Genomic DNA, 24,359 nt, shown 5'->3' on the forward strand with positions numbered 1-24,359 from the left:
TAATGAATTACCCAAGTGTATGATTTTCTCACCTGGCATTGAAACCCCTCCCTTTGCGAGCACAGCCCTCCCAGTGGCAACAGTACCCAGAATCCTTTTCAGGTTTGACATGGAAGTCATTGACATGATCCACCAGGTCTTGCAGGGAGTCAAAGAGCAGATGGCACTGGAGGAGGGAAAACATTCAGCATTTCAAATTGAAATTTGATCTGATCCTAGTTTGGCTGCAGCAGGATCATAAAATGGGTTTCCTTTACTTTCTGGGTCTTACCTTCTTCCAGCGGCAGGCCAGTTGTTCATCTGCTGAGAGGTCAGGAGAGGCTCTCTTGTCGTTTGCCTGGCCAATGAACATGGAGGATGGCAGGTGAAGTCCTGCCCCAGCTCCGATTGGCACAAAAAACTGAAAGGCCTGTGAGATGTGAGAATTCTGATAAACAAATAGAAAAAGAGAAAAAGGAGAAACAGGGTTATCAATCATCCACTGCACACATAAGAAAGAAGTATGCACAAGATCAGTTTTAGTTCATGTTTGCTGTGATGTGCTGTTTGATTTGATGAAAATGTTATACCTGGCCCTAGAAAAATAGTATATAAAGAGATGAAAAATATAATGGTGGGTGCATTGTAAGATCTCAAAAGTACAATAAAAACACCACGGCCAATCATAATTAAAGCTAAATAGTAGAATAGACCATAAGCTGGATGACACAAACAGGCAATAGAGTACAGAATTGCTGATCTTCATCTTTCCCTTAAAACATCCACTCCACTTTTTCTCTTGCAGTCACCCGCTGTGTGCTACACAACCTCCCTACATCCCTGAGCTCTGCATGAGATGCTGTAAGATTCACTGAACCTCAAAGAGCTAATGCACCGGCTCACACACACGCACGCACGCACGCACGCACACACACACACACACACACACAGTGTAACTTAGCTCAAGCAGAAAACAGAGATGAAAAGTGGAATTTAGAATAAGGGACATATAAGTCCGAGCTGTCTTGTGAGAGTAGGGAAGCACAGGGAGAGTGAGAATCAGGGTGCAAATGGATCACAATCCTGTGGCTGTCTCATCATCTTCAGCTATGTCAGAAATGTGTATGTGACAAATTTCATAAAATGAGACCAATTCCTTGCGCTGAGCTCTGCCTCTGCATGCAAAACTATGTGAGCTGCTTTGTGAGGTGCTGTAGGGGAGAGAACATGTGAGTGTGTGCAGCTGTTCTTCTATGAGAAACGCTTATTTTTGTGTGTGAGAGAGAAAGCAAGGGGAGGAGAATCCTATCTGCGTCCTTGGGGGATAAGTAAAGTGTGTGTAATGGTGGGGTTATGATGGGACTATCTAGGACTCAGTGGGATGTGGGGCGGCTGAATGGTCCTAGCCAGCGTGTTTCAATTCAATTGGGAGGGAATTGAATTAGGCGGCGTGAGGTCTGCATAGCCGTGCCTTGTCTTAAATCCGATTATACAAACACGCATACACACAGGCACACAAACGTCATGCCAGTGGGGCCACTGAGTGCAAGTTGCACAGACAGAAGCACTTGTTGGGGACACAAGACGTGTTTGATAAGAGCTACCCCCCTCTCTTTCACATACACACACAGGCCTCCCACCCTTTGCATAGCCTGATTCTCTTATGGAGAGTGTGACACAACCCGATGTTGTTCCTGATTTGCTGACCCCAGCAGGCTGAGTCACTCTCCGCTGTAGACAGGAAAGGGTTGCCCTCTCACTGCTGCACTGAAAGACACTGTTTATTCTTTCAACAACTCAAGAGATGAACAAAGAGAAAGTATAAGAAAACAAGGGGGAATAATAGAGGTATTGGTAGTCAAAATAAAAGCTTGTAAAAGCTAAAGTGGAACACCTGTACTGGTGTGTGTGTGTGTGTGTGTGTTTAAGCTCAGTCATACTCACCCCTGAGGGGATGTAGTTGCCATTCGTCATTTCTGGAGAGCTGGGGGTGTGGCGGGAGGAGGGAGACATGCTCAGGTCCACCGCAGGGGGGGTGGGGGTGTCTGTTCGATCATGAGGGACCACCTGCATACCTGAGAAAACACACACAAAGACCTGTTAAGGTGACCTCTCACCTGGATCTGATACAGGGACACTGGTCTCACTCTGTCCCATTTTCTCAAACAAACACTTTAGTTTTTAGCCATGCTAGCGTGGCTTGGCTCTAGGGATGGCAATGTTGGTCGGTCGGTCCACCAGATTTAAATATTTCATCATCTATTGGATGGACTGCCATGAAATTTGCTACACACATTCATGTCCCCCTCAGGATGATTTGTAATCACTTTGGTGATCCCTTCATCATCTAGTGCCATCATCAGGTCAAAATTTACATTTGTCCCAGTACTATGATTTATGACCAAATACCTGCAAAACTAATGCCATTCCCATCAGCCTCAGTTGTACTTTGTGTTTAGTACTAATTAACATATGTTAGCATGCTAACATGCTAAACTAAGATGGTGAACATGGTAAACATTATGCTTCTAAACATCAGCATGTTAGCATTATCATTATGAGCATGTTAGCATGCTGGTGTTAGCATTTAGCTCAAACCACCACTGTGCCTAAGTACAGCCTCAAAGAGCTGCTATCATGGCCGTAGACTCTTAGTCTTGTTTTATTGTTACCCACCTATGTGCGGAGATGCTGGCGAGGCGGGCTCTATGACTGCGGTGCCATCATCTGCCATGCGGAGCTGGCGAGCTCGCTTGGGGTGCAGCGGGGAGAGGGGGGGTGAGCGCGCCCCTCTGTCCCTCCCATTGGCCCTCCGAGGGAGCTTCAGGTCCAGGGGCTCGTCCAGGGACAGCATGACCGCAATCCGCCGACCTCCCACCTGCACAAACAGTCACAGAGGGACAGAGTTAAGCCAAGTGGGGACAATGAAGGATAGCTTGGTTTTCATATAACCATACATACAATGAAATGCTGCATTCCAATGTGAAATAGTGACAGACTGCAGAAGACAGATTCTCACACCTGCAATATTTCCCATGTGAATGTTGTTGAAAGTATCTCACATTCCACAATCCCAGTGGGTAAGAAATACTCTCCAACAATGGTAAACGGACCACAATCGTAAACTGAAACACTGAATAAGCCAAAGAAAAATAAACACACACACACACATAGAGATCTGAGTGACCCTCTCCTCTTTTTCCACGCTGACCTTTACTCACACACGCTTCCTGAGGAATGTCTACAATCCAATCCAGATGGTCACCCTCACCGCCAGCCCTGCTTCACCCCACCCCTCGGCCAGTCACTGGCCTTTGCACCCTGTCACATCACCCCACCTTAGCCCACCCCCACCCTCACAGCGTGCACCTTCAGACCCCATGGACCTTTGAGACCCACTGGCAATCCCCCAGGCCTTCAAGTCCAGCTGCACCACTCCGTCCAACTCCTCCCTCCTCTAAACACACTGACCTCTGGACCCAGCCTGAGGGTTGTGGGCAGGGTGCTTCACCTAGCTTTCATGTTGAGTTCCAGTTGTAGTCTTCCTCTGCCACCAGACTGATCCTGCATAACCGTGTTGTACCATGCAAAGCAATTATTACATCATTTAAGTTTAAATCATATTTGAGGCATCAGAAACAATAATAAAAGGTTTAATAATATTCAGCAAAACCTCCTGAAGAAATAATCATTTTTGAAGTATAGACATTCACACAAGCCAGATCCTTTCAACTCAAATGTAAATAAATGTTGAGTCTAATCTTATTTATCCAGCATGTACTGCTTTACACATACAGGCGGTGCTAGTACAGTACTGCTGGTTTATAGCCAAGCTCTCCATTCAACACAATGTGTTAGGGTTCACTGCTCCTTCTCACCAGGCTCACACACACACACACGCACACATCTCCTCCAAGCATTTTCTGTCCACACACACACAGTTGCAGCGTGTCCTATATTCCTGCTGGAGTTCATGCAGAACAGCTCCCAGTGTGCATGCTGAGTGTACACCATACACAGATGCACACACATGGTCATACTTACAGAAACACACACAAGTAATTAATCAAACTGTAATTTCAACAAATTCACCCTTCCTCACTCTCCCTCACACACATGCCGACACACACTCATAGAAGCCACGGTTGGTAGTGAATGGTGGGCTTTGAGAGCGACTGGCCAGAGGCCACATGAGAAGCCCTTGTGTCTGGGAGGCACGGAGCAGAGAGGTCACCAGGTTCACCAGCCCAACGAGGGGATGGCCATCAGCTCACACACACACACTCATGAACACAGAGGGGGTGGGAGGGGGGTGTACAGACTCAATCAGCCATAGATAAAAGGATGATGATACACACATGTACTGATGCAAACATAGGAACATGCTGTATGAACAGAGCACCATCATGGCATTATCAGTGAGATCTTTCTGTGCTGATACATATATATACACTCACATGCACATAAAGAAACATTTTAGGACAAATAAGCTTTGTTTTTTATCTGATTATAAACCACCCTGACAAGCACATGACCCACCGGTCCATCTTGACTGGCAGTTTAGAATGACTTAACACCGAAATGTTAGTGATAATTTAACAAACACAAAAACAGGAAAACCCCACAGAAGCTTGCTTCGTGCTAGGAGAAGGGTGTTTACCAGAACTAAGTGACAGGATTAGAAAAGGCATTTCCAACAAGCTGCAGGCAGTCACTAACAAAATCAAATACATCGCCACAGGTTTCAAAATGACATTGGAATTGCGCTAAGAAGGGATCTCTTCACGCCCAGAGCAACCAGTAACTCGTTCAATGTACACATGGGCATGTGAGTTAAGACTGAGAACTGAAAAACTGAGAATCTATCCTTTAATTTGACATTTAAAAGCTACATGAAGGCCCACTTATGTTTACACTGGCTCTTGGGGGTGTATGTGTCCTTTTTTTACTGTCTAATAATGTCTCTGTCATCCTAGATTTTGCTAAATGTATCTAGTTACACCCGTGCAGACTGCTAAACAAATAGATTTAACCACATCAGTATTGTAGATATCAGTTAAACCGAACCAATCAATTGTGATAAAGGAGGAGTATTACCGATAGCTGCTCTAATGACCATTTTGACCATAGAGAATTTGTTATGTGGGCAAACGCTGTCATTAGCTGTGAAAATAAACATGTTTAGATCTGTCAGGGCGGGTATGATCCTCATTTAGAGCTTCGGTTGATACCACATCTCTGTTCCTCTCTCTCTCTCTGGACTGAATGGGTATGACTAACTTACTGTAACTCCAACCACACAGTCTGCCAAGAGTTTTAGCATTATTGTTTGGCTAAAATAGCAAAAAATCGGTGTCATCCACTTTAACTGAATAAAAGCCCTTACTCTGAGGCACAGACCAGGAATCAGCTTAACCTATTCTCCAAATCCTACTCTCATCCACTATGGGGACAAACAGAAAACTGGCCTCCCATCAGTGCTATAAAACATGATGAGAAACAGATATGTAACTTTTGGATCCATATAACTCTGGAATATAAATCAATTTGGCAAATCAAATCATGTGATCTTACATCTCTCACTGTGAGGCCGGCAGAGAAAAGCTCTTCTCAGACGGCTGCTTCACGTGCAAACCATTACTATACCTCCATAATGGATTGCATAGCTCTTCCTTTCCAATTTATTAAGCAGGCCTCCATAGCTATCCCACTCCCGCTCAAACCACAGTCAGTCCCATGAAAATGTGGCTTTCCCCCTATATAAGAGCATTGTTGGTATCATTCAGCTTGTTGCATGTTTAAATTAGCATTATGCTGCAATAGAGTATGCAGTGAACTTGTTTCCAGCATAATGAGGTTACATTATCTTTCTACTGACCTGCTCACTGGAACATATCAAAGCTGAAAAGATTAGTCAATTAATCCATTGGTTGACTGATAGAAAATGAATCACCAACCATTTTGATAATCAATTAAACATTTAACTCACTTTTCAAGCAAGAATTCCAAAAAAATAAAAATCACTGGTTCTAGCTTCTGAAATGTGAGGATTTCCCCCTTTTATTTGTCTTATATGATAGTAAATTGAATATCTTTGGGTTTTGGACAGTTTGTCAGACAAAACAAGCAATTTTTAAGACATCACCAGGCACTCTGGGAACTTATGATGGGCATTTTGTCACTATTTTCTGACATTTTATTGAGAATTATTAATTAATTAACAATTGAATAATCTAGAGAATAATCGCCAGGTAAATTGATAAAGAAAATAGTCGTTAAATGCAGCCCTACAACTATTAACACTTATTCCGAAACATTTTACAAGAAAAAATAATATTGGACAGTTAAGTTAAAAAAAGAAAAAAAATAACATTTCAAGATTTAGTTCATCACTAAATAGGGCAACTTAAGCCCGAGAGGGTTAAATGGGGAATTAGACTTGAAGCCACTGAAGATTATATTTGTTCTTAAATACCAGGAATTTTTGAGAACAATTGGAAATTTAGTTCATGGATGGATGTGTCAAATTCAAACACAGAATGGCTTTGAAATCAGTTAGGGTTATTTATAAATGTTAAGTGATGGAGGGGATTTGAGTATACAGTGTTTTGAAAAAGCAGTTTGAAAAATAGGGTTGAAAGAATACAGAATTAGTTGCCTTATATTCAAAAATTGGTATTCAACATTTTTACCCATTATTGGATTAAGAAGAAAGGTTGCATTTGCTAAAGAATATTCTGAAAAGGTGATTGTAATATTAGATGTTCTGTATTTATTGTCATTTAGGTTTATCTTGTAATGTTTGTATCAACTAAGAGTAATGACATTTTGTGAATAGTATTTTCTAAGAAAGGGATGTTGATAATTATTTGTATAGATGGTTTCTATGGTGATTTATTAGTGATTTATTAGTCACATGAATGATCAATTAATTGTATATGAAGAAACCGGAAACCACCCTGATGAAGGCAAGCTAGCTGAAAACATCTGGTGAATAAAGCATGGTGCACTGGAGAAGGTTGGACTTGCATGAAAGCTCACACTGGTCTGCACCTCTCTGTGTGTGCACTCTCAAAGAACTTTTTGCAAAGAAACCGACATGACAAACAAACGAAATTCACTTGAAACTCTCTTGGACTTCTGAGAAACTCAGCAGGTCATAAGATATCTACAATACCCAGTACACCCAAGGCAGTCCATACCGCACTAATGTGTTCCCAGTGAAGTCGGCCAGTACAGTCCCCACTGCTGGATTTCACCTCAGCCCACCCTCATGATTATTTCTTAGTGGGGAAATAGTAGAGATTGAGGGAAGTGACTCACAGCGTGTGTGGATCTTGGACTGAACTTGCGGGATCTCGACTACATCCTCCGTACAGCCACAGTCACTGAGAGGGGGTTTGTGGGAAATGTGAGACAAAGATAAAGGGCGACTGAGAGAAAGAATGATACAGAGAAGAAGTACGATGTCGTCTAAGTGTGCATGCCTGCGTGATATCCGAGTGTGTGTGTAAAGCTCAGTGGCGGATGGCTGTGAAGTTTGTGGAAGGGGTGTTGGCTGGCCCCCATGCAGACTTCCTTGCTCAGCCGTGGGGTCGACGGTCTCTCTGAAAGGCGGCATTGTCCCTTCTCTGGGCCCTCTCTCTCTCTCTCTCTCTCTCTCTCTCTCTCTCTCTCTCCCGTTCAGCAGTGTTTACTCTGCTAGAGAGAGAGAGAGAGAGAGAGAGAGAGAGAGAGAGAGAGAGAGAGAGAGAGAGAGAGAGAAGGGAAGGATAGCCAATGGGGCCACAGTGAGGATATATACGAGGGTGAGGATGAAGGGCGGAGGAAGTGGAGGAAGAAGAGGAGTCCTGAAAGAGAGGTTTGTGTGTATCCTCTTTAGAAACCCCCATCACCTATTCCCCTGCATAACCCTTTCCCACCTGAGTGCCATATCCACCCCACTGCATTAGGACACCGCCCAAGTCCCTTTGATGAGGCATGGGTGTGTATGTGTGTGTGTGTGTTTGCGAACATGGGTCGAGGTTGGAGGGTGTGGGAGTCGGCTGATGGGCGAGGGAGCACTGGGGGGCATCAGGTCAAAGGACGGCTGTGTGTTTCAACACCTCCATGCTCCGAGGCTAGGCTCACATGGATCAGAGCTGACCCTTAACCCTGCTCCGACCGATTGATCTTTAGCCTGATCTGATCTGCAGAGGATCAGTTCGTTTGGCTCCATCTAATGGTGCAGAAATGAGAGCCAAGCATCGGAGGATATGAAAACTGCGCAGTTTAAGATGATTATGTTACAGTGTATAAAATCGGATTGTGTAATATTTTGTTTTCTGTGAGGGTTTCGGAGAGTGGGAAAATATGTGTGTGTACACATTTTGTGTTACCCCCTCTGAGGTTGGCTGTAACTTAATCTGCCTCCTGCTGTGACCCTGGGAGGTGATCTGTAGGAGGTAAGCCATCTCTCCCCGGGGCTCTTTGCGCTCTCTTTTTCATTCTCACACACACAGAATGCAGAGAGAGAGAGAGAAAAAGAACTTGGTGGGAACTTCTAGCAACTGATGGTACTGATGTGATGGTTGGTGGGATTTAAAACACTGAACAATCATGCTGCAATAAAATGTACTGGCAGGAAGTAGAAATTCCTACAAATCTTGTTGCGATACAACTCGGTATCCTTTTGAGGCAGTGGATATCTGAACATTAGTGAGTACAGATGCCCAGTCATCACCAAACTAGTATAGTTTTAAGACCAAGTTATGAGACTGAGATAGCAGCACTCCAAAAATACAAAAAAATCTCATTACTATTGTGCAGGTTTACCTTTTTATTTCCTTACGCTGACACGTCTCAGGAAACAAGCCTTCACCAGAGCACCACAAGAGTGGTATCCTCTTCCTCTTAGAGAGATTAAGTATTCATCCACAGGTGTGTAGGGCAGGTACTAACAGCTTTCTGACCAACACAGTGAACAAGTGATAAACCTTTGTTTGTGTTTCAATAAGCCATCCCACGTTACCTGGCCTGGCCTCATGACCCTTCAAATAATCAGGGTTGAGCATAGGTATTAAATAGACCCCCGACCAATAAATCGGCGGGCTTGATATTATTGAACAATATTCGCTTATCACAGTTTTTATAGATTGTCTAATAAGTAACAAGGATTTGCCAATAATATGTTTGTGGTCATTTAGAAACAGTGTCTCCATTACATAGTTTATCCACCACGGAGTACTGCAAGTTTATTTTTCAACTGTAAAATGTTCTGCTCAGTGCATTGGTTGGTCATTATTCATTAATAGCCACTTTTTAAAGGGTCCTTGTCAAAAATATTTGTTTATGTTCAAAAATGAATATCAAACATTTCAGAAGATTAACTCAAATATCAATATGCGTTAAAAAAATACAGTTACAGTTAAGCAAGTTATTGTAGGGTTAGTAAAACTTTATAATAGATTTTGTTGTGGACTTGTTCAATGATTGGCTCTCTTCAATTTCAGATTTGGAACTGGATTCAAACGTTATTGCATCAGTTTTCAAAAAGGTGACCAAATAAGCCCAAGAAATCCCCTAAAGTACACCTTCTGCCATGTTAAATCTCCAGTGCAACATTGCAGTGACCACATCAAATGAATTGAAGGAAAACAACTCTGTTTAGTAAATATGTTTCCCTTAGGTTTTGCAATTCTATGGTTTAGCAGTTATGCAGTTGCAGCATGGGTCATGTCTAAACCTGCTGGTTTTTCCATCCACCTGGTGGAACGGACAGGGTCAAATGTGACTGGCTGAGGTGTGGGTGTGGGTGTGGTGTGAACTCTGACCCCTGACATTTGGTTTTTATCTGTAACTGGGGCCAAGGAGGAGTAAACAACTTGGCAAGTTTCAAGCAGGTTTGCACACACAGTACTGTGTGAATAATCGGATTGAAGTGATCAAAGCATTTGCACGTTTCAAAGTAAAGAAATTCCCATTAGCAATTTTCTTAATAGCCAGATTTACATGGATTCATATCAAAGTCAGGTGAGATTAGTCAGAGAAGGACGCCATGCAGAAAGTTTCACACTATCACTGACATTGAAAAAGACAATTAGACTAAGATGAGACAGGTTAATATCCAATTATTAGTATGTTTATTACTGTTTTGTAGACACAAGAAAACAGGCCCAAAAATGGTCACCCCTTCACTCCCACTTCTGTCATTGCTGACGTTTCTTAAGGTAATAGCCAAGAGTGACCCCACCTCTGCTGACACATATACACCCAAGCCACAGCCCCCGCGCATGCCCTCCACCCCTCACCCCTGATGGATCGCCCAACACACAAACACACACAGCTGAGAGATTTTTTTTCTCCTTGACTCTGTCCTGCTCAGCCAGCCGCCTCCTCAGACAGGAAACCTCAGTTTCCACTCCTCCTCCTCCTCCTTTGGGCCTCTCATTCCCTCTCTCTCTCTTTCTTTATCCCTCTATTCTTTGCTTTTGTTTTTCTCTCACGTTGACTGCACTGCTTAATCTTTCAGTTTGTTTTTTTACTTCTCATCTCATTCTTCTCTCACCTACTACTGTACCCCTCACTGATTTTAAAGGTACATTAATTGCCAAATAATTTCCTCTATTCACACGATTTCTTCAAAATAAATTAATTTAATACATTTCAGTCACTGAGTTTTCTCTTACTCTCAATCTAAACCTCTCTCCTTCCCCTTTCCCCTGTTACAAAAAGGCACAGGATTGTACACAGTATTATGTAATAGCAGCATGCTTGGAGCCATTGGGGAAGGGCTATTGAGGAAAAAGACATTTGTTGGAGTGCTGGAGTCAAGACGGCTGCAATACACAGACAGAGAGACACATGCGTTTACATGCTTCAACACAGGGAGAAATAAGCTCAAGTTCGCCACTTGTTCTTTTAGAGTTTTAAAAAGAGTGTAGGAATATATTGCCTACAGGGTAAAGAGAGTGTGAGCATGCAAAATTAAGTGATAAAGATGCAAAGGAGGAGGGGAAGGGAAAATCAGAAACAAAACATAAGACAAGGGAGAAAGAAGTGAGTGAGTGAGGGAAGGAAGGAAGGAAGGAAAGAAAAAAGGGAGGGATAGATGGATTTAAGGAGGGAGAGAGTGCAACAGGAAGCTTCTCAGCAAGCTACCGATGGCCTCTTGCCAGAGCGTTCAGACACTGAAGAATTCCAGGCAGAGGGCAGGCAGGGAGGGAAGGTGCCAGGAGGGAGGGAGGCACAGATCGAGGAAGGCGGGGCGCAGTTGTGGTTTGTTGTCAAAGGGGACTGCTACATGAGAAAGGAAGAGCACACGCTTAAAACCATATCTCTCTGTGGTTGAACATTAACATTTTTGTTACGATGCAAACTGTGGTATGAACAGTCGAATACATTAGCTTTCAAGCCACGTCTGTGTTCTTTTGCTTTTGTTATGAATTATGGGACATTTAGGTACACAGTTTATTAAATGGAAATTTCAATTGTACATCCAAACTGGATTATGATTTTCAAAAAATCAAGATATTAAGTAAAAAAAAATAAGTTACAGCATATGAAGATGGCATGATTCAGTATCAGAGTAAAGAAATGCAACTTAAGCTGAAACAACTAATCGATTCGTCAATCGGCAGAAAATTAATCGACAACTATATTGCTAATCAATCAAGTCATGTTTCAAGCAAAAATGCCAAACATTTGATGGTTCTAGCTTCTCAAATGTGAAGATTTGCTGCTCTGTTTTATATCATTATAAACTGAATCTCTTTGTTTGTTGGACAAAACATGATGACATTTGAAGATGCCATCTTGGGCTTTTGTGATGGACATTTTTCACTTTATTATCTGATGATTTATAAATCAAAATTGTCAGATTAATTGATCATGAAAATAATTGTTGGTTGTAGCCCTACATGCAACATATCAGGAATTAGTTGTTTTAAATTTTAGACCATCATACTTACTGGCAAATGAAAATATGAATTTTGAAGGATGTAGAAGCTGAAACAATGAGTCAATAGTAACCAAATAATTGTTTAGGTCATTTGTCAAGCAAACATACCAAGCATCCTCTTTTTCAGCTTCTCCAATAGAGGACTTGCTCCTATATAATTACAGGTGGAATATCTTTGGACTGTTTGTTGGACAAAACAAGACATTTGAGATTGTCACCTTGGGCTCTGGGAAATTGTGATGGCCATTTTTCACTATTTTCTGACATTTTATAGACCAAAAGATTAATTGATCAATTGAGACAATAATTGTCAGATTAATCAATAATGAAAATGATTAGTTAGTTCCAGAGATACATACAACATATAAAGAATTTATTGTGGTGTTATACATATACATATACATTACAGAGCTACATGCATACTGGCAAATAAAAACATGCATTTTAAACCTTTATGCAGTTGTGCAAAGAAAACACTGTAAAGAGTACACTACTGAGAGCACCGTGGATTTTGGTCAGCGATTTGATTTTAAAGTAATGGCAGACGAGGCAGAATTAAACATTAGAGGGAGATTGTGAGTGGGACATCATTTTAAATTGAGAGAAAAACACTCTATCATCTTAATAGCATCAGACCTGACAACAAAACAGCGATTCTACTTAGTCTGCTGTGTAGTGAGATTAGGCCTGATCTATAAACAGCCATCTGACTGGGATTTCACATTGTCAGAAAGCCTTATGGCCTGCTGAACCTGGGATTATCGCACGACACAGTGACCTGACTCGACTCTTGGTGGGGTGGGGATGGACGGGTGGAAGGATGAATTTCAAGGGAAGCATGCATTATCAGATCACTCTAATAATGCTTGCCTTTTGCGAATAAGAATTTGATTCATCTTTAAACTGGAATCCACATCTAACACAGAGAACATCTTCAAGCAAAGCTCTTGAGATTTGCTTTTCATCCTGTAATTCATTTGAAGGGGACAGACTGTGCTTCAGGGTGCAAATAGCATTAAAAAATCTGTTCTGCAATAAAAGCAATCATCCAAACTATTTTGACAGAACAAATAAAAAGAGAAGAGGCAGGTTATAGGGGGAGAGAGTAGCTGCACATTGGCATGAGGCTAGGAAACTTCTCCCAAGCCACAGTCAATTTATTAGACTCCCTAGTAGCTGCTATTTGACATGAACAGTTCGTGATTGAGGGCCCACGTGTAGCAACATGTGTTTTGAGTCACTGGTTAATTTTTCTCCCAACTACTCCAATTCAAAATCAGATGGGCTACATACGTTTTTAATCAACTAAAACAGTTTTAATCTATACTGTAGTATCAGGACAGCAGTCAGCGGTAAACAGATAATCCCCCCGGGGACGATGACTCAGAGTGTTCAAGCAGTAAACCTACCCAACACTAACGCTTAAGGCACTTCGCACAACGGTTCTGTAGGCTTTGAAGAGTGGTGAGTAATCTTACAATAACGTGGGGCATTTCACAACATAACAGTTTCATAGCGCAGCAAAGGGCGGCAGGAACCAATGAACACAGCAGGAGGCCTACCTCCATCCATGAGAAGAGAACGGAAGAGAAGTATGTGTTTGTCTTTGCACTCAGGAGATTTGATTGACATCCCCACCCTGGCTTACTTTGACCTCCCACTAACTCTGCTTGGTCTCTCTACCTCCTGCAGTCTAGTGAATGCATTCCCTTCAACCAGACACTCCTCCTCTCTCATCTTTGCTCTGCCATACTTCCATATAAACAAAATCTCGCATGATCTCTCTCAGCTCTTTCCCTCTCAACTTCCTCCTCACTTCCTCAGGCTATATCCCTGTCGTCTGTCATCACTCTCTCCTCTTCCTCTCCTTCATCGACCCCTCTCACGTCTCTCTCTCTGCTGTTCCCTCCCTCCTTTTCAGTCCATTCCTGTGGCCTCTCCCCACAGGCAGTGATGCAATCCTCCGACTCCTGTGCGCAATCACAGGGTCTGGAGTCGGCTCGCCAGCCAAGCAGGGGCGTCACCACGCCGCGCTTGGTAGGAAAGCAACAGGAGAGGAAAGAAGAGAGGTGGGGGGGAAGAAAGAAAAGAAGAAATGAAGCCAATGAGAGAGTGAAGAAAAACAGTCTGAGGCTGTCAGAGCTGGTGGTGATAGAGGAAAAAGTACAGTGATAAAAGTTAACAGCTCTGTTTTACAGCTTGTGCATATTCACAACTAAACTTGGGGTAAACATGTTTATGTTCATGTGGTGAGCTGTGTGGGGGTTATTTTGATTCTGTTATAACTTTTCTTAAAGGTACCGGAGGAACTTTTGAATGAATTTGATTGTAGATCAAACAGCGCAACATCCCAGCTCCTTGTCCTCTCATCAGCCCACTAACCAGCTGTGTCCATTTTGCTAGGGTTGCTGGATAGGGTCTATGTTTCGGAAGTGATGGTTCTTTGCTACTCCCACACTAAATGCTGTCATTCCAGCTGACTCACACCGACATTAGCATTATTCTAACAGCTAGACTGGCAGTATGAAATTCAAGTATTATTTGTGGAGGTATAGCGTTGTTAGATCTGGCATTTTAACATTCTCACTGGAGGTCTATACTTTTCTAAACAAAATGTCCTTTTCTCCATCTTTCCTTGCTGGGGCAGTGCAGATGACATGTGTTAGCACTGTGAGTATATAACGGATATACAGTGGTATGCTAAGCTCCTTTCACTGTAGAGATAAATGCATGCAAAGAGTTATCTCATCAAACACAGTGCACTTAGACATAGATGGAAAGAGAGCTTATAGCAATTTAAAGGGCCATGTTTAAAGCTGAAATCTTGGTTGATGGTTCTGCGCAGATGTGCATACATGTACACACACACACACACACACACACACACACACACACACACACACACACATTCATCACTGGTTTGCAGGCTTTGTAGAGGCAGCAGAAGGGCAGCAGAAATAAGCACAAGGTCAGGTTAGGAATGCAAAGCACTGACACCTGCCTAAATCTTTAAAATACCAGGTTCTCTAAGCACTCACACAAACAAACAAAAGGCCACTGGTGGCCCCTCCCTAAAATTCAGGGCAGGGTTTAAGCCTTTAGAGCAATTACCTCAGCCCAAAACCAAGCACACAGGTGTGCACCCCAAAACTTGAGGATGTATGAAAGTATATCACTGAATAACCACCACAGCTTCAAGCGCCTTCCATTCCATTGAATTCAACAGGAGATGTCTGTTATATTCCCTCACTGGTGAAAACCCAGCACCAGTTCTAAGCCACTGGGTAGGAGGGAATGGGAGGAAGTCCAGAAATCTTTTTTTCTCTCCCACACAGTTAATAGCAAGCTGAGGGCAGATTAATGGGGGTGACATACGTATGGAAACTGTGGTACGATAAACAGCAACCCAGGCTATATGTCAGCACCAGTTGCTGGGCCAATGTCGTTTGTCCTCCCAATGACAACTTCAAGGATCAGGGAAAAAGGTATGGAGGCATACAGTATATGCACACAAACACACTGACTGTACAGCCCCCTATTACGGCCATACAGACATGCATATGTGTACACACACACATACACACACACGTACTCAAGGCTGTGTGTTGTGGAGTTCAGACTAGTTCAGAGCGCTGTGGTACCGCTCCAGCTTTGGGAGGGGTGCGCCTGTCTCATAGTCATTTCCTGGACGGGAATATTATGGCACCACACGCATGAGAAACAAACCCCTTTCGTCTATACACACTGACCCCAGCCACTTTCATTTGCTTGCAACTGAATAAGCGCACAGTGAACTCCCTGGGAAGCAAGTCTCCTTATTCACTAGCCAAGGTAATATGATCCCAACAACAGCTTTATGCAACACAGCCTCCGGGAGGCTGGGGGCAAGGCATGGGGTGGGGTAGTGGGTGCTGTCTTTATCGCTGTGTGGGGTTGCTGAGGCCTATCGGACACGTCTACAGTGTCGTAACTTTTCTACTTCATCACCCCAGAATTCCTGGATGGCCACTCCCTGTCCCTGGAGAGGGCTGGGTGACACCTGTGCACCAGCCATGCTGCACAGGAGAGAGCCAAGAAGGGGGGCGGGCACACAGAGCCAGATGTGCTCTATACAGGGAGTGTGTGTTTGTTAGCACGTGAGTCTATATGTGTGCATAAGTGTGTTTATGTGCAGAGAGGAGGAACACGGCAGGGGCTCAAAGCATATTGAAAGGGGAAAAAAACAGGAAGAGGGAGAAACACAAAACAGCAGCGAGCAATTAGCAGACAAAGTGACGTGATGTGTGTTTGTGTGTGTGTTGAGGGGGGCAAACACACACTGCAGGGCGATCAAGGAGCTCCTGCTTCTTTAAATTTGGGTGTGCCCCCCCATACAGTCTGCTATACCTCCATTTGAGCCCTTCTGCCTTACTCGTCAGTGATCTCACATATATATCTCCACACAAAGCTTGTGTTGTCTTTTCCTTGTGAGGCTGTACCAACTTAACGGCAACCCTGTGTTCTCCCTCCTCACATGGAGCGCCTGTTTTCTCTGAGTTCCCTCCCAACATGGCTGGCAATAAGACAAGGTCAATATGACAGTCTTTTCTCTCCTCTCTTTTTCTCCCTTTATCTCCCTCCCTCTCATTTTCTCTCTGTATTTCTGTGTTTTAGCTCAACTAAGTGACAGGCTCCACCCTACAGCTTTTATCTTTTGCGCCTCCATCCAAGAGAGAGAAACAGAAAAAGAGAGAAGAGAGATAGATGCAAAGGGACAGATGGAGGGCGACTGAGATGACGACAGACAGAGTTGAGCATAATGCTGTAAAATGGAGTAGCACTAAACTCTTAATTTAAATTTGTTGGCACGTCCAATGTGTGCGATCTGTTGGAAACGAGCTTCAGACAGATCTGGAGCTGATTCCTCTTTTCATTTGGCAAAACACACTGAACAGCAAGGGCTAATAAATGTGCTGTGGACAAACGCAATCATACAGTATATCGGCAGCCTTGGAAAGAATGAGCCTAAGAGAGGATCTCAATTAGTGTTGAAGGTCAGGGCAATACTCGTGCTCTTATACACTCTTCTGTCCTGAATCAATGCTGACATGTAGAATCAATTAAGAAATAGCCAAGCTCACTGTGACTGACAGCACCATTTATTTAGACCCAAGCCAACAAGGAGCGAGGACACTTCAATCGGACGCAGTAAAAGAGAGAGACAGGCTGTGTTAAGATAGTGACTGGCCATTACTCAAGATGGCCACTGAAAGTCAATTATTATGACTTTTAGCAACCAAATAAAAACAGTGAAGCTATTTCATAGAAGTATCTGAGGTCAGAATAAGTCTTTATTTCACGAAATGTAACCTCAAACTTAAAACATTTTGAAATTACATAAGGCTCCGTCACAAGAAAAAAACAGCTGCGGTACATATGAATTGAATTAGTGCTGGCAACATCTCCACAACACCACAGAGAAGGTAAACACTTACAGGCCAATTTTTTTTCTCTCTCCCTCTCTCACTTTTACTGCATGTATAAGATGGAGAATGTCTTATATAATGTAAGCGTCACTTATGAAGCTGGGGGCTCATGGAAAGTGGGAGACGAGAATGCGAGGGAGGGACGAAGGGAAAGAGGGAACAGAAACAGAGCGAAAAGTGAGTAGGAGATGTAGTCCCAGGGAGTTGGGGATGGAGGGAACGAAGGAGGGAGGAGGGGGTGAAGGGGGCAAAGTCTGGAAGCTAGCTGACAGGACTGGATATGCCCAGACAGGGAGCTAGGCCCAGGCCCAGACTTGAGAGCCTTATTTGAGTCTCAGAAATGCCTCACTCGTCTCCCCCTCATCCCCTTCTTTAAAAAACCCCCACCATCAATCCCTCTTCCCCGTCTCTCCCTTCCCAGCATGTTATTCCTCCCCCGTACTTACACGCAGAGCCCCTCTTGTCCAACTCCTCCCTTTCTTTTCTCTTCAAACAAGCAAACACACACATACATACCTCAGTCATACTGAACTGCTGTAGTGCTATTGAGGGTAGAGAATCCAGGGTGTTGGCCAAGCAAGTAAATAATAATACAAACCAGCTGTCTCTCCACTTAAACTGGATTGCCTGGATTGAGCATATTACTGTACAACTCACAGCTTCTTGAACAGTGCTCCCAGATATCTAAAAGCTCCTGCTAGATCCAAGTTTACCATCATCTATAAGTGAAATATTAAAGTAAGTTGGGGGAAACTAACCCAAAATGGACTGTAAAAACAGGCTTTCCTCTATTCCCTCCACCCCTTCTGTGACAGCTCCTTTACATTGCTGTTATTGTCTCAGGTCTTGGCTTTACTCCTGTATTCTTTCTTTAACTTTTCCTCATCAAGTGTGCCCTTCCCCAGACACGGTCTGCGTATTGTCTGAAGGGCTCTGTGAGCTGAAATTCTCTCACGATAGAAACGTTGAGCAGAGAGTGCAGAAGGAGCATTAAAGAGAATGAGAAGAGGTAGGGTGGGGAAGCTGGAGAGAGGCACTGAGTTGTCTGTGTTTATTTTGGAAATGCAGGCCTGCAGACTTGCAGCAGAGGAACTGACCCCTAAACTTCACCATGGCAGATCCTCGCAGAAAGAGCAAGAGTCCTCTGCTTATTTGGGATGTCCCACACAGGTGATTTTAAAAAGGGTAGACCATATATTCCCCCGAGGGGGCATTTTAACCCACCCTGGGGACCCAGGAATGGTCTGGCCCACGAGGAAACAGTGAGGCTGTGAGGTGATTAGTGGTTACAGTTTAACTGGACAAAAATGCACGGTCCGTGAGCCCAGCCAGCTAGGGAGCAAAGCGGTATGCACTGGTCTCCTACAGTTTGCAAGTTGGTGTGACTCAAGCTCTGTATCCGCTTTGTCTATTCTAAATGTATGGGTCCAGGAGCCTGGCCATCACCCCATGCAGACACATCACACTGCAGCACTCGAAAGTATGAGTGTGTCACCTCCACTGCTGCACACATGGCAATGATTAGTGATAAAATACTTTGTGGAAAAAATGCACAGAGCTGGACTGTAATGATACGAGGGCTGAGAGAGTCATTTTAGAGGTTAACTTTAGTTCAGCTATCAGTTCTGTTTCTACTTAGATTTTAATGAGTCAAATTGATGTCTTCAGCCTTGTGGCTCCTATGATTTTCACTGGTATACTGTACGAACAATATCAGCTGCAAAATAACCAAGAATTTGCCAAAAATTCATTACAAAGTAAGGAGGTGAAGTTAGCAATAACAAGTGGATTGTGAACATGACTGATAGTAATTTGTTAGCACGGCTTCATCTGGCTATATCATGCATCTCCTCAGATATTTTAAGCCCAATCAAAGCTCAAAAACTGGGATGTGCAACTCCATTCAACATGACATAACCTTATTTTAGTCATATTTTATCTGTTGAGTACCCTCACTGATGAATCACAAAACTGTCTGATTAGAAATCTGATTAGCTTCTTGCTACAGAGTTCTTGTCTGCAAGTGTAACCACAGAAAGGACATATCTGTCATGGGAATCTAAAATAAAGTGACTCTTATCCCTGTGAAGATAAATAAAAGTGTGTATCAGGTGCCTTGTTTTCACTGCGTGCTGCCTCATTCACTGACCACTATAATCCTCCTTCCCCTGCTGCTGAGTTGCCTTTCAGCTTGACCGTAATCCCCAGCAGCTATGGAACCCCACTGTGATATCAATTCAAACACTTAGACTGGCTCTCCCAGTGTAGTTTGTGCCACTTATATTCCACCCCCTTACTGGTAGCAGTCCTAGTCCTCCTCAGAGTTTTTTTCCTCCAGTGGCAAACATATTTTACATATATTTCACAATAGGCCGACAGCACAACGACAATACTCTTGAAAGAATCAACTGAACTTGCTTCTCTTTATATCAGATGCGGTACACTTTTATTAGCCTGGTTTAAGGCATTAAGTACAAGTGCACTGTGGGTTCCCACCATCCCACTACCACATGCCTCGTGGTTGCTCTCTGACGCAGGAATATGCCATTAGGGTCCACCTTTTCCACCATAAAGCAGCTGCCTTTCCCTCACACAGTTTGGGACCTCAGGGGTATGATGTCACTCAGTTGTGGTGTGGGGCAACATCTCAAGGCACAGGCAAATTAGGGAGGGGAGGTGACAACCACACCCGTGATTTAATTTCAGAGACTGGCATGATGTGAAGCCTTTATGGTATATCTTCTTGTGTACTAATTTCAGTAGATGAAGCAAGTTGGTGACAAACTCTGACTGACCAAAACTGTGCAAGCTGTCGTTCCCAGTAGCTGTCCATGTATCTACATCTGGCCAAAGTGTGCAGTCAGGACGAGAAAATGTACAGCATAAAAGGCTGCCTACACAAACACACACACACATCCTGTGAGTGTGGAATGCCACCACAGGGATGCACAGCTGGACCCCAGCGGACATCTGGCTTTATGGTGGAGCTGAGAGCCTTTTCTCTGCAGTGCTGTGTAAGAGAGGCATCGCCTGAATAACCTGTGTGCCGGTGGTGATAGATGCCTCTCCGTCTGGCCCCAGTCTTTCTGTCAAATGGATGTTATGGCTGACCTGTGGCTGAACTGATCATCAACTGATTGGATAAACAATGCGGCGAGTAGGCTGTGGATGTGAGGAGCACCTGTGCTCACAGTTCAGAGACGGGTTATGGATTAAATAGCAGGGGCTTAGGAGAGGGAGGGAGGAGAGGGAGTCCTCCCTCTGCACAAAGCCCGTGCAACCTCTTTCACTGCTCCTCTTCCCCACATACTTTGAGAGAGGTCCAGTGGGCCCATAGCCAGACCTCCTCCAGTCTCATATATCTGTGTGACAGTTTCTCTCATGCACCCACACATTATATTGTTCATGCAGTACCTCACAGTCACCTTGGAAATATACAGCCATCCTACTCCAAAATACAACTGCAGCCCCCTGAGTGTGCCTCGATCTGCATTGTGGCCTAATGCTTTTTAATGATCAGGCCTTATTCCACTCCAGCACAGGGCTTGTTAGGTCTGCCTTGGCAGGGCTCTGCTCTTTCCCCTGGCATCTTCTGGAACAATGGGCCCATGGGAGGCAGCCAATGGGGAGAAGGTCCATCCCAAACCCAGTCCCAGTGTGCACACAATTAGGCTTAGGGACAGTGGAATTGCTTAATTGGAGAAAAATAGCTCTTTATCTAGGTCTCTCTGCCTGTGCTCATCCTTGCCCCCTGCACTACATGCCTGGCCTCAGCTAACTTAGAATTGGTCTAAACTAAAATGATAAAATGGCAACACAAAGATGTTACAAGCTCCAAGCATTACTTAGTATGTGAACCACAATGAAAAGGATATATTAAAGGGAAAGTTCACCCCAAAATAAAAACTACATATTTTTCCTCTTACCTGTAGTGCTATTTATCCATCTAGATTGTTTTGCTGTGTGTTGCCGAGTTTTGGAGATATCCGCCATAGAGATGTCTGCCTTTTTTTAATATAATGGGACTATATGGCACTCGGCTTGTGGTGCTCAAAGCGCCAAAAAAAACAACAACTCAACAGCAATGTCTCTTTCCAGATTTGTTGTGAGCAGTTTCATGTAGGAACAATTTTCTTTCTACTGATAGTTCCTACATGAAACTGCTCACAACAAATCTGTGGATGATTTCTGGAAAGAGATATTGCTATAATAATGGCATATTTAGTCTTTCATGTGGAAAATATATCGTAAATCTGAACATTAACATGATTTTTCGTGGGTGCTTATCTCATGTGGTGGTCACAGTTTAGCCACCTTTTTATTTACCGATACATCACTTGTTTAAGTGACTGTCAGCAGCCTGTAGACGTTGAACTCTTTATCAGATGTTGTGACAGAACATCTGAGAGCTCAATGCAAGCCTGCATCTTGCACAACAGCTAGCTGATCTGTGATGTATGCCCCTTTATAGGACACGATTTGTGACACTGCTCTAAAAATGCCTCTCAGGGTTGAGGAAGGGGATGCCAGTTTGGTGGGGTTTCAGAAAGGTCGCTCCCATGTTCAAATAGGTAGGCTACTGACACGGTGTCTGCGTAAATGGCACGAACACCGGTAAAGGCACGTCCGCCACGACCGGTCTTGCATACGACAGTGTGGGGAGTCCAGGCTGCAGGATATGGGCGCACCGCTGGAGAGTCACTGAAAATAGGTCACTACCCTGTTTGAACTCGAGCAATTTTTCACAATGTAGCAGCGCACTCAGGTCAACATGGACGCACATGACAACAGACACAATACACAGAACTGACATGCAAGATAGGGTTGCTCCTGGCTTACCTTACAGGGAAAATGCCGTGGATATGGCCGAGATATCTCCGACTTGGCCCCCCTCTTCCCGGTGCAAACTTCGCACGCAAAGTCCTATGGCTCAAGCGGCGTCGGTGTCAAATGACTCCTCGTCAATTTGTCGCTTTTTCTTCGATAAAAACGAAATATAGAGCTGATACGTCTTGAAAAAATATTACTAGGTGTCTGGAGAGGCGGTCCGTTCCCAGACCATTGTCAGGATTCTTTCTAAGCATGGAAAAATCAAACCAAAGCTCAAACGCAGCGTATGTGACAGCTGGTTGTTTAAATAAAGACTAATCTATAGAATGGCAGCCTTGTCTGTTGCCGTGAGATGATACATTCTGCATGTTGTCATGCCACTGGAAACCCGTCAAAAAGTGTAAACACCCAAATCCGTAGCCTTAACTGTTCCAGCTGAGGAAAAATGAAGACCAGTGGTTGTGCATCAAAAAACGCAAAGGTGATTTCTTCCTAAATTCAAAGCGCATCGCTTAATGGCAACGCTGGTCAAGTGGGGGTTTCCTATGGGTGGTCGTGGTTCTCCTGGCGGGGTGGGAGGGCAGTTCAGACCAGAGGGATGGCACGAAGTGGTGGGTAGGGTAGATAGGGCGGGTTGGCGACGGGGTGTGGGGTAGAGGGGGAGTATCGTTTCCTTCTTCTTCGGTGCTTTTCCAGATGCCGAGGTGGAACTGTTTGCTTTCTTTTCTCGCAGCTGTCCCCGTGACTCTTCTGCTTTCTTTTTTTCTCCTCTAAGCACTCGAGGACACGCTGAGTGTTGATGGTAGTCTCCCCCAAGACCGTCTGAAGCGCACAGACAGCCGCCCGGAGCCAGCCAGCCCGTCAGGACCAGCTCAGAGTCTGCCAGCTCAGCGCATGCTTACTGCTCCGCCCATCCACCATGGGCAGTCCCCGGCTCCTCTCCAATCTCTCCTCCTCTCTCTCTGTCCTCATGGCCATCTCTCCGCCTCAGCTCCCCTCCATCAACGGGCCTTCATGGAGGGTAGTACCCCTCTACTTCCCTGTTTGTTGTCCTGCTAAATGAGTTTTGCAGACATGTCTGTTCTCACGCTGGCCACCACCTCTTGCAGGTGACAGAGGATTAAGACAATATTGTTTAAACCAAAACAAACAAACGAATCAAAATCAGAGTGACAGTATTTGTAGTATTTTTTTTTTTTTACAGTATTTTCTGTTACCTGTGGCTAGGTGCAGGAAAAGGGCACCTCCCTGATCTTTTTAACAACTGCCAGGAAGTTTAAAATACAATAATGTATCATATTTTATAAGAAGATTGTATGTTTTGTACATAAAACCCTAATCTAATTAACCCTAATAAAAAAGAGCACAATCTTTCCCTCAGTGTATAAAGTGCTATAAAATACTCAAGTAAGCCTGACTGAAACGATTACTTGATTAGTCAATTAATCAATTCATCGATTGGTCGATCAAAAGAAAATTTAGCAGCAGCTATTTTGATAAGTTTGACCAGTCCTGAGGATTTGCTGTTTTATGTGATAGTAAATTGAACATCTTTGGGTTTGGGATTGTTGGTTGGACAAAACAAACTATTTAAGGATGTCGTCTTGAGCTTTAGGAAATTGTAACAAGCATTTTCACCATTTTCTGATGTTTTATAGACCAACCAATTAATTGATTCATTGAGAAAATAATCATCAAAGCCCTATACTTAAGTGAGGTGTCTGAAAATTTGACTTAAATACAGTACTTGAGTAAATGTACTTGCTTGCGTCTGTTTTACATATTTGGCTTTATACTACTATCATTTAGTGCATTCCTTGGCCAGATTAAATACATGCAACAGGTGAGGAAAAAATTAAAATTTCTGTCATTTGGAAAGGGTACTTTTGTACTAAAGACAACAAGGACTTAAGAACAAAACCACAAACCACTAATACCATGACTTTACCTCATAAACACTGATGCCTTTCTAAAGTAGCTGATAAAATTTCAATAATTAAGTGATTCTCTTTCTGGCCTTTTCCAGCCATTTATCAAATCACAGAACTATAAAAACTATTTAAAAACACACACACACATTACATATAAAGGTTAAATATTAAATTTTAAATATTTAACCTTTATATGTATACAAAAGCTAATTGTAA

General features: G+C 43.5%; 1 protein-coding gene across 4 annotated transcripts in view; it reads right to left on the reverse strand.

The window, feature by feature from the left end:
* Positions 1–23,005, reverse strand: part of glis2b (GLIS family zinc finger 2b) — a 28,172-nt gene extending 5,167 nt beyond the window's left edge. For 2 of the 4 annotated variants that reach the window (XM_044182335.1, XM_044182332.1), the window contains exons 1-5: positions 22,222–23,005; positions 2,656–2,857; positions 1,924–2,054; positions 272–427; positions 33–166 (exon numbers count right to left, since the gene is read on the reverse strand). In XM_044182335.1, coding sequence (XP_044038270.1) covers positions 33–166; positions 272–427; positions 1,924–2,054; positions 2,656–2,833 — 599 coding nt within the window. In that variant the 5' untranslated portion in view covers positions 2,834–2,857; positions 22,222–23,005. Of the gene's footprint in view, positions 1–32; positions 167–271; positions 428–1,923; positions 2,055–2,655; positions 2,858–3,000; positions 3,176–22,221 lie in introns of those variants that run through there. The other 2 variants (XM_044182333.1, XM_044182334.1) reach the window with 2 other exon arrangements.
* Positions 23,006–24,359: the final 1,354 nt, after the last annotated feature.

This window comes from Siniperca chuatsi, linkage group LG21, assembly GCF_020085105.1.
Source record: "Siniperca chuatsi isolate FFG_IHB_CAS linkage group LG21, ASM2008510v1, whole genome shotgun sequence".
Taxonomy (NCBI): Eukaryota; Metazoa; Chordata; class Actinopteri; order Centrarchiformes; family Sinipercidae; genus Siniperca; species Siniperca chuatsi.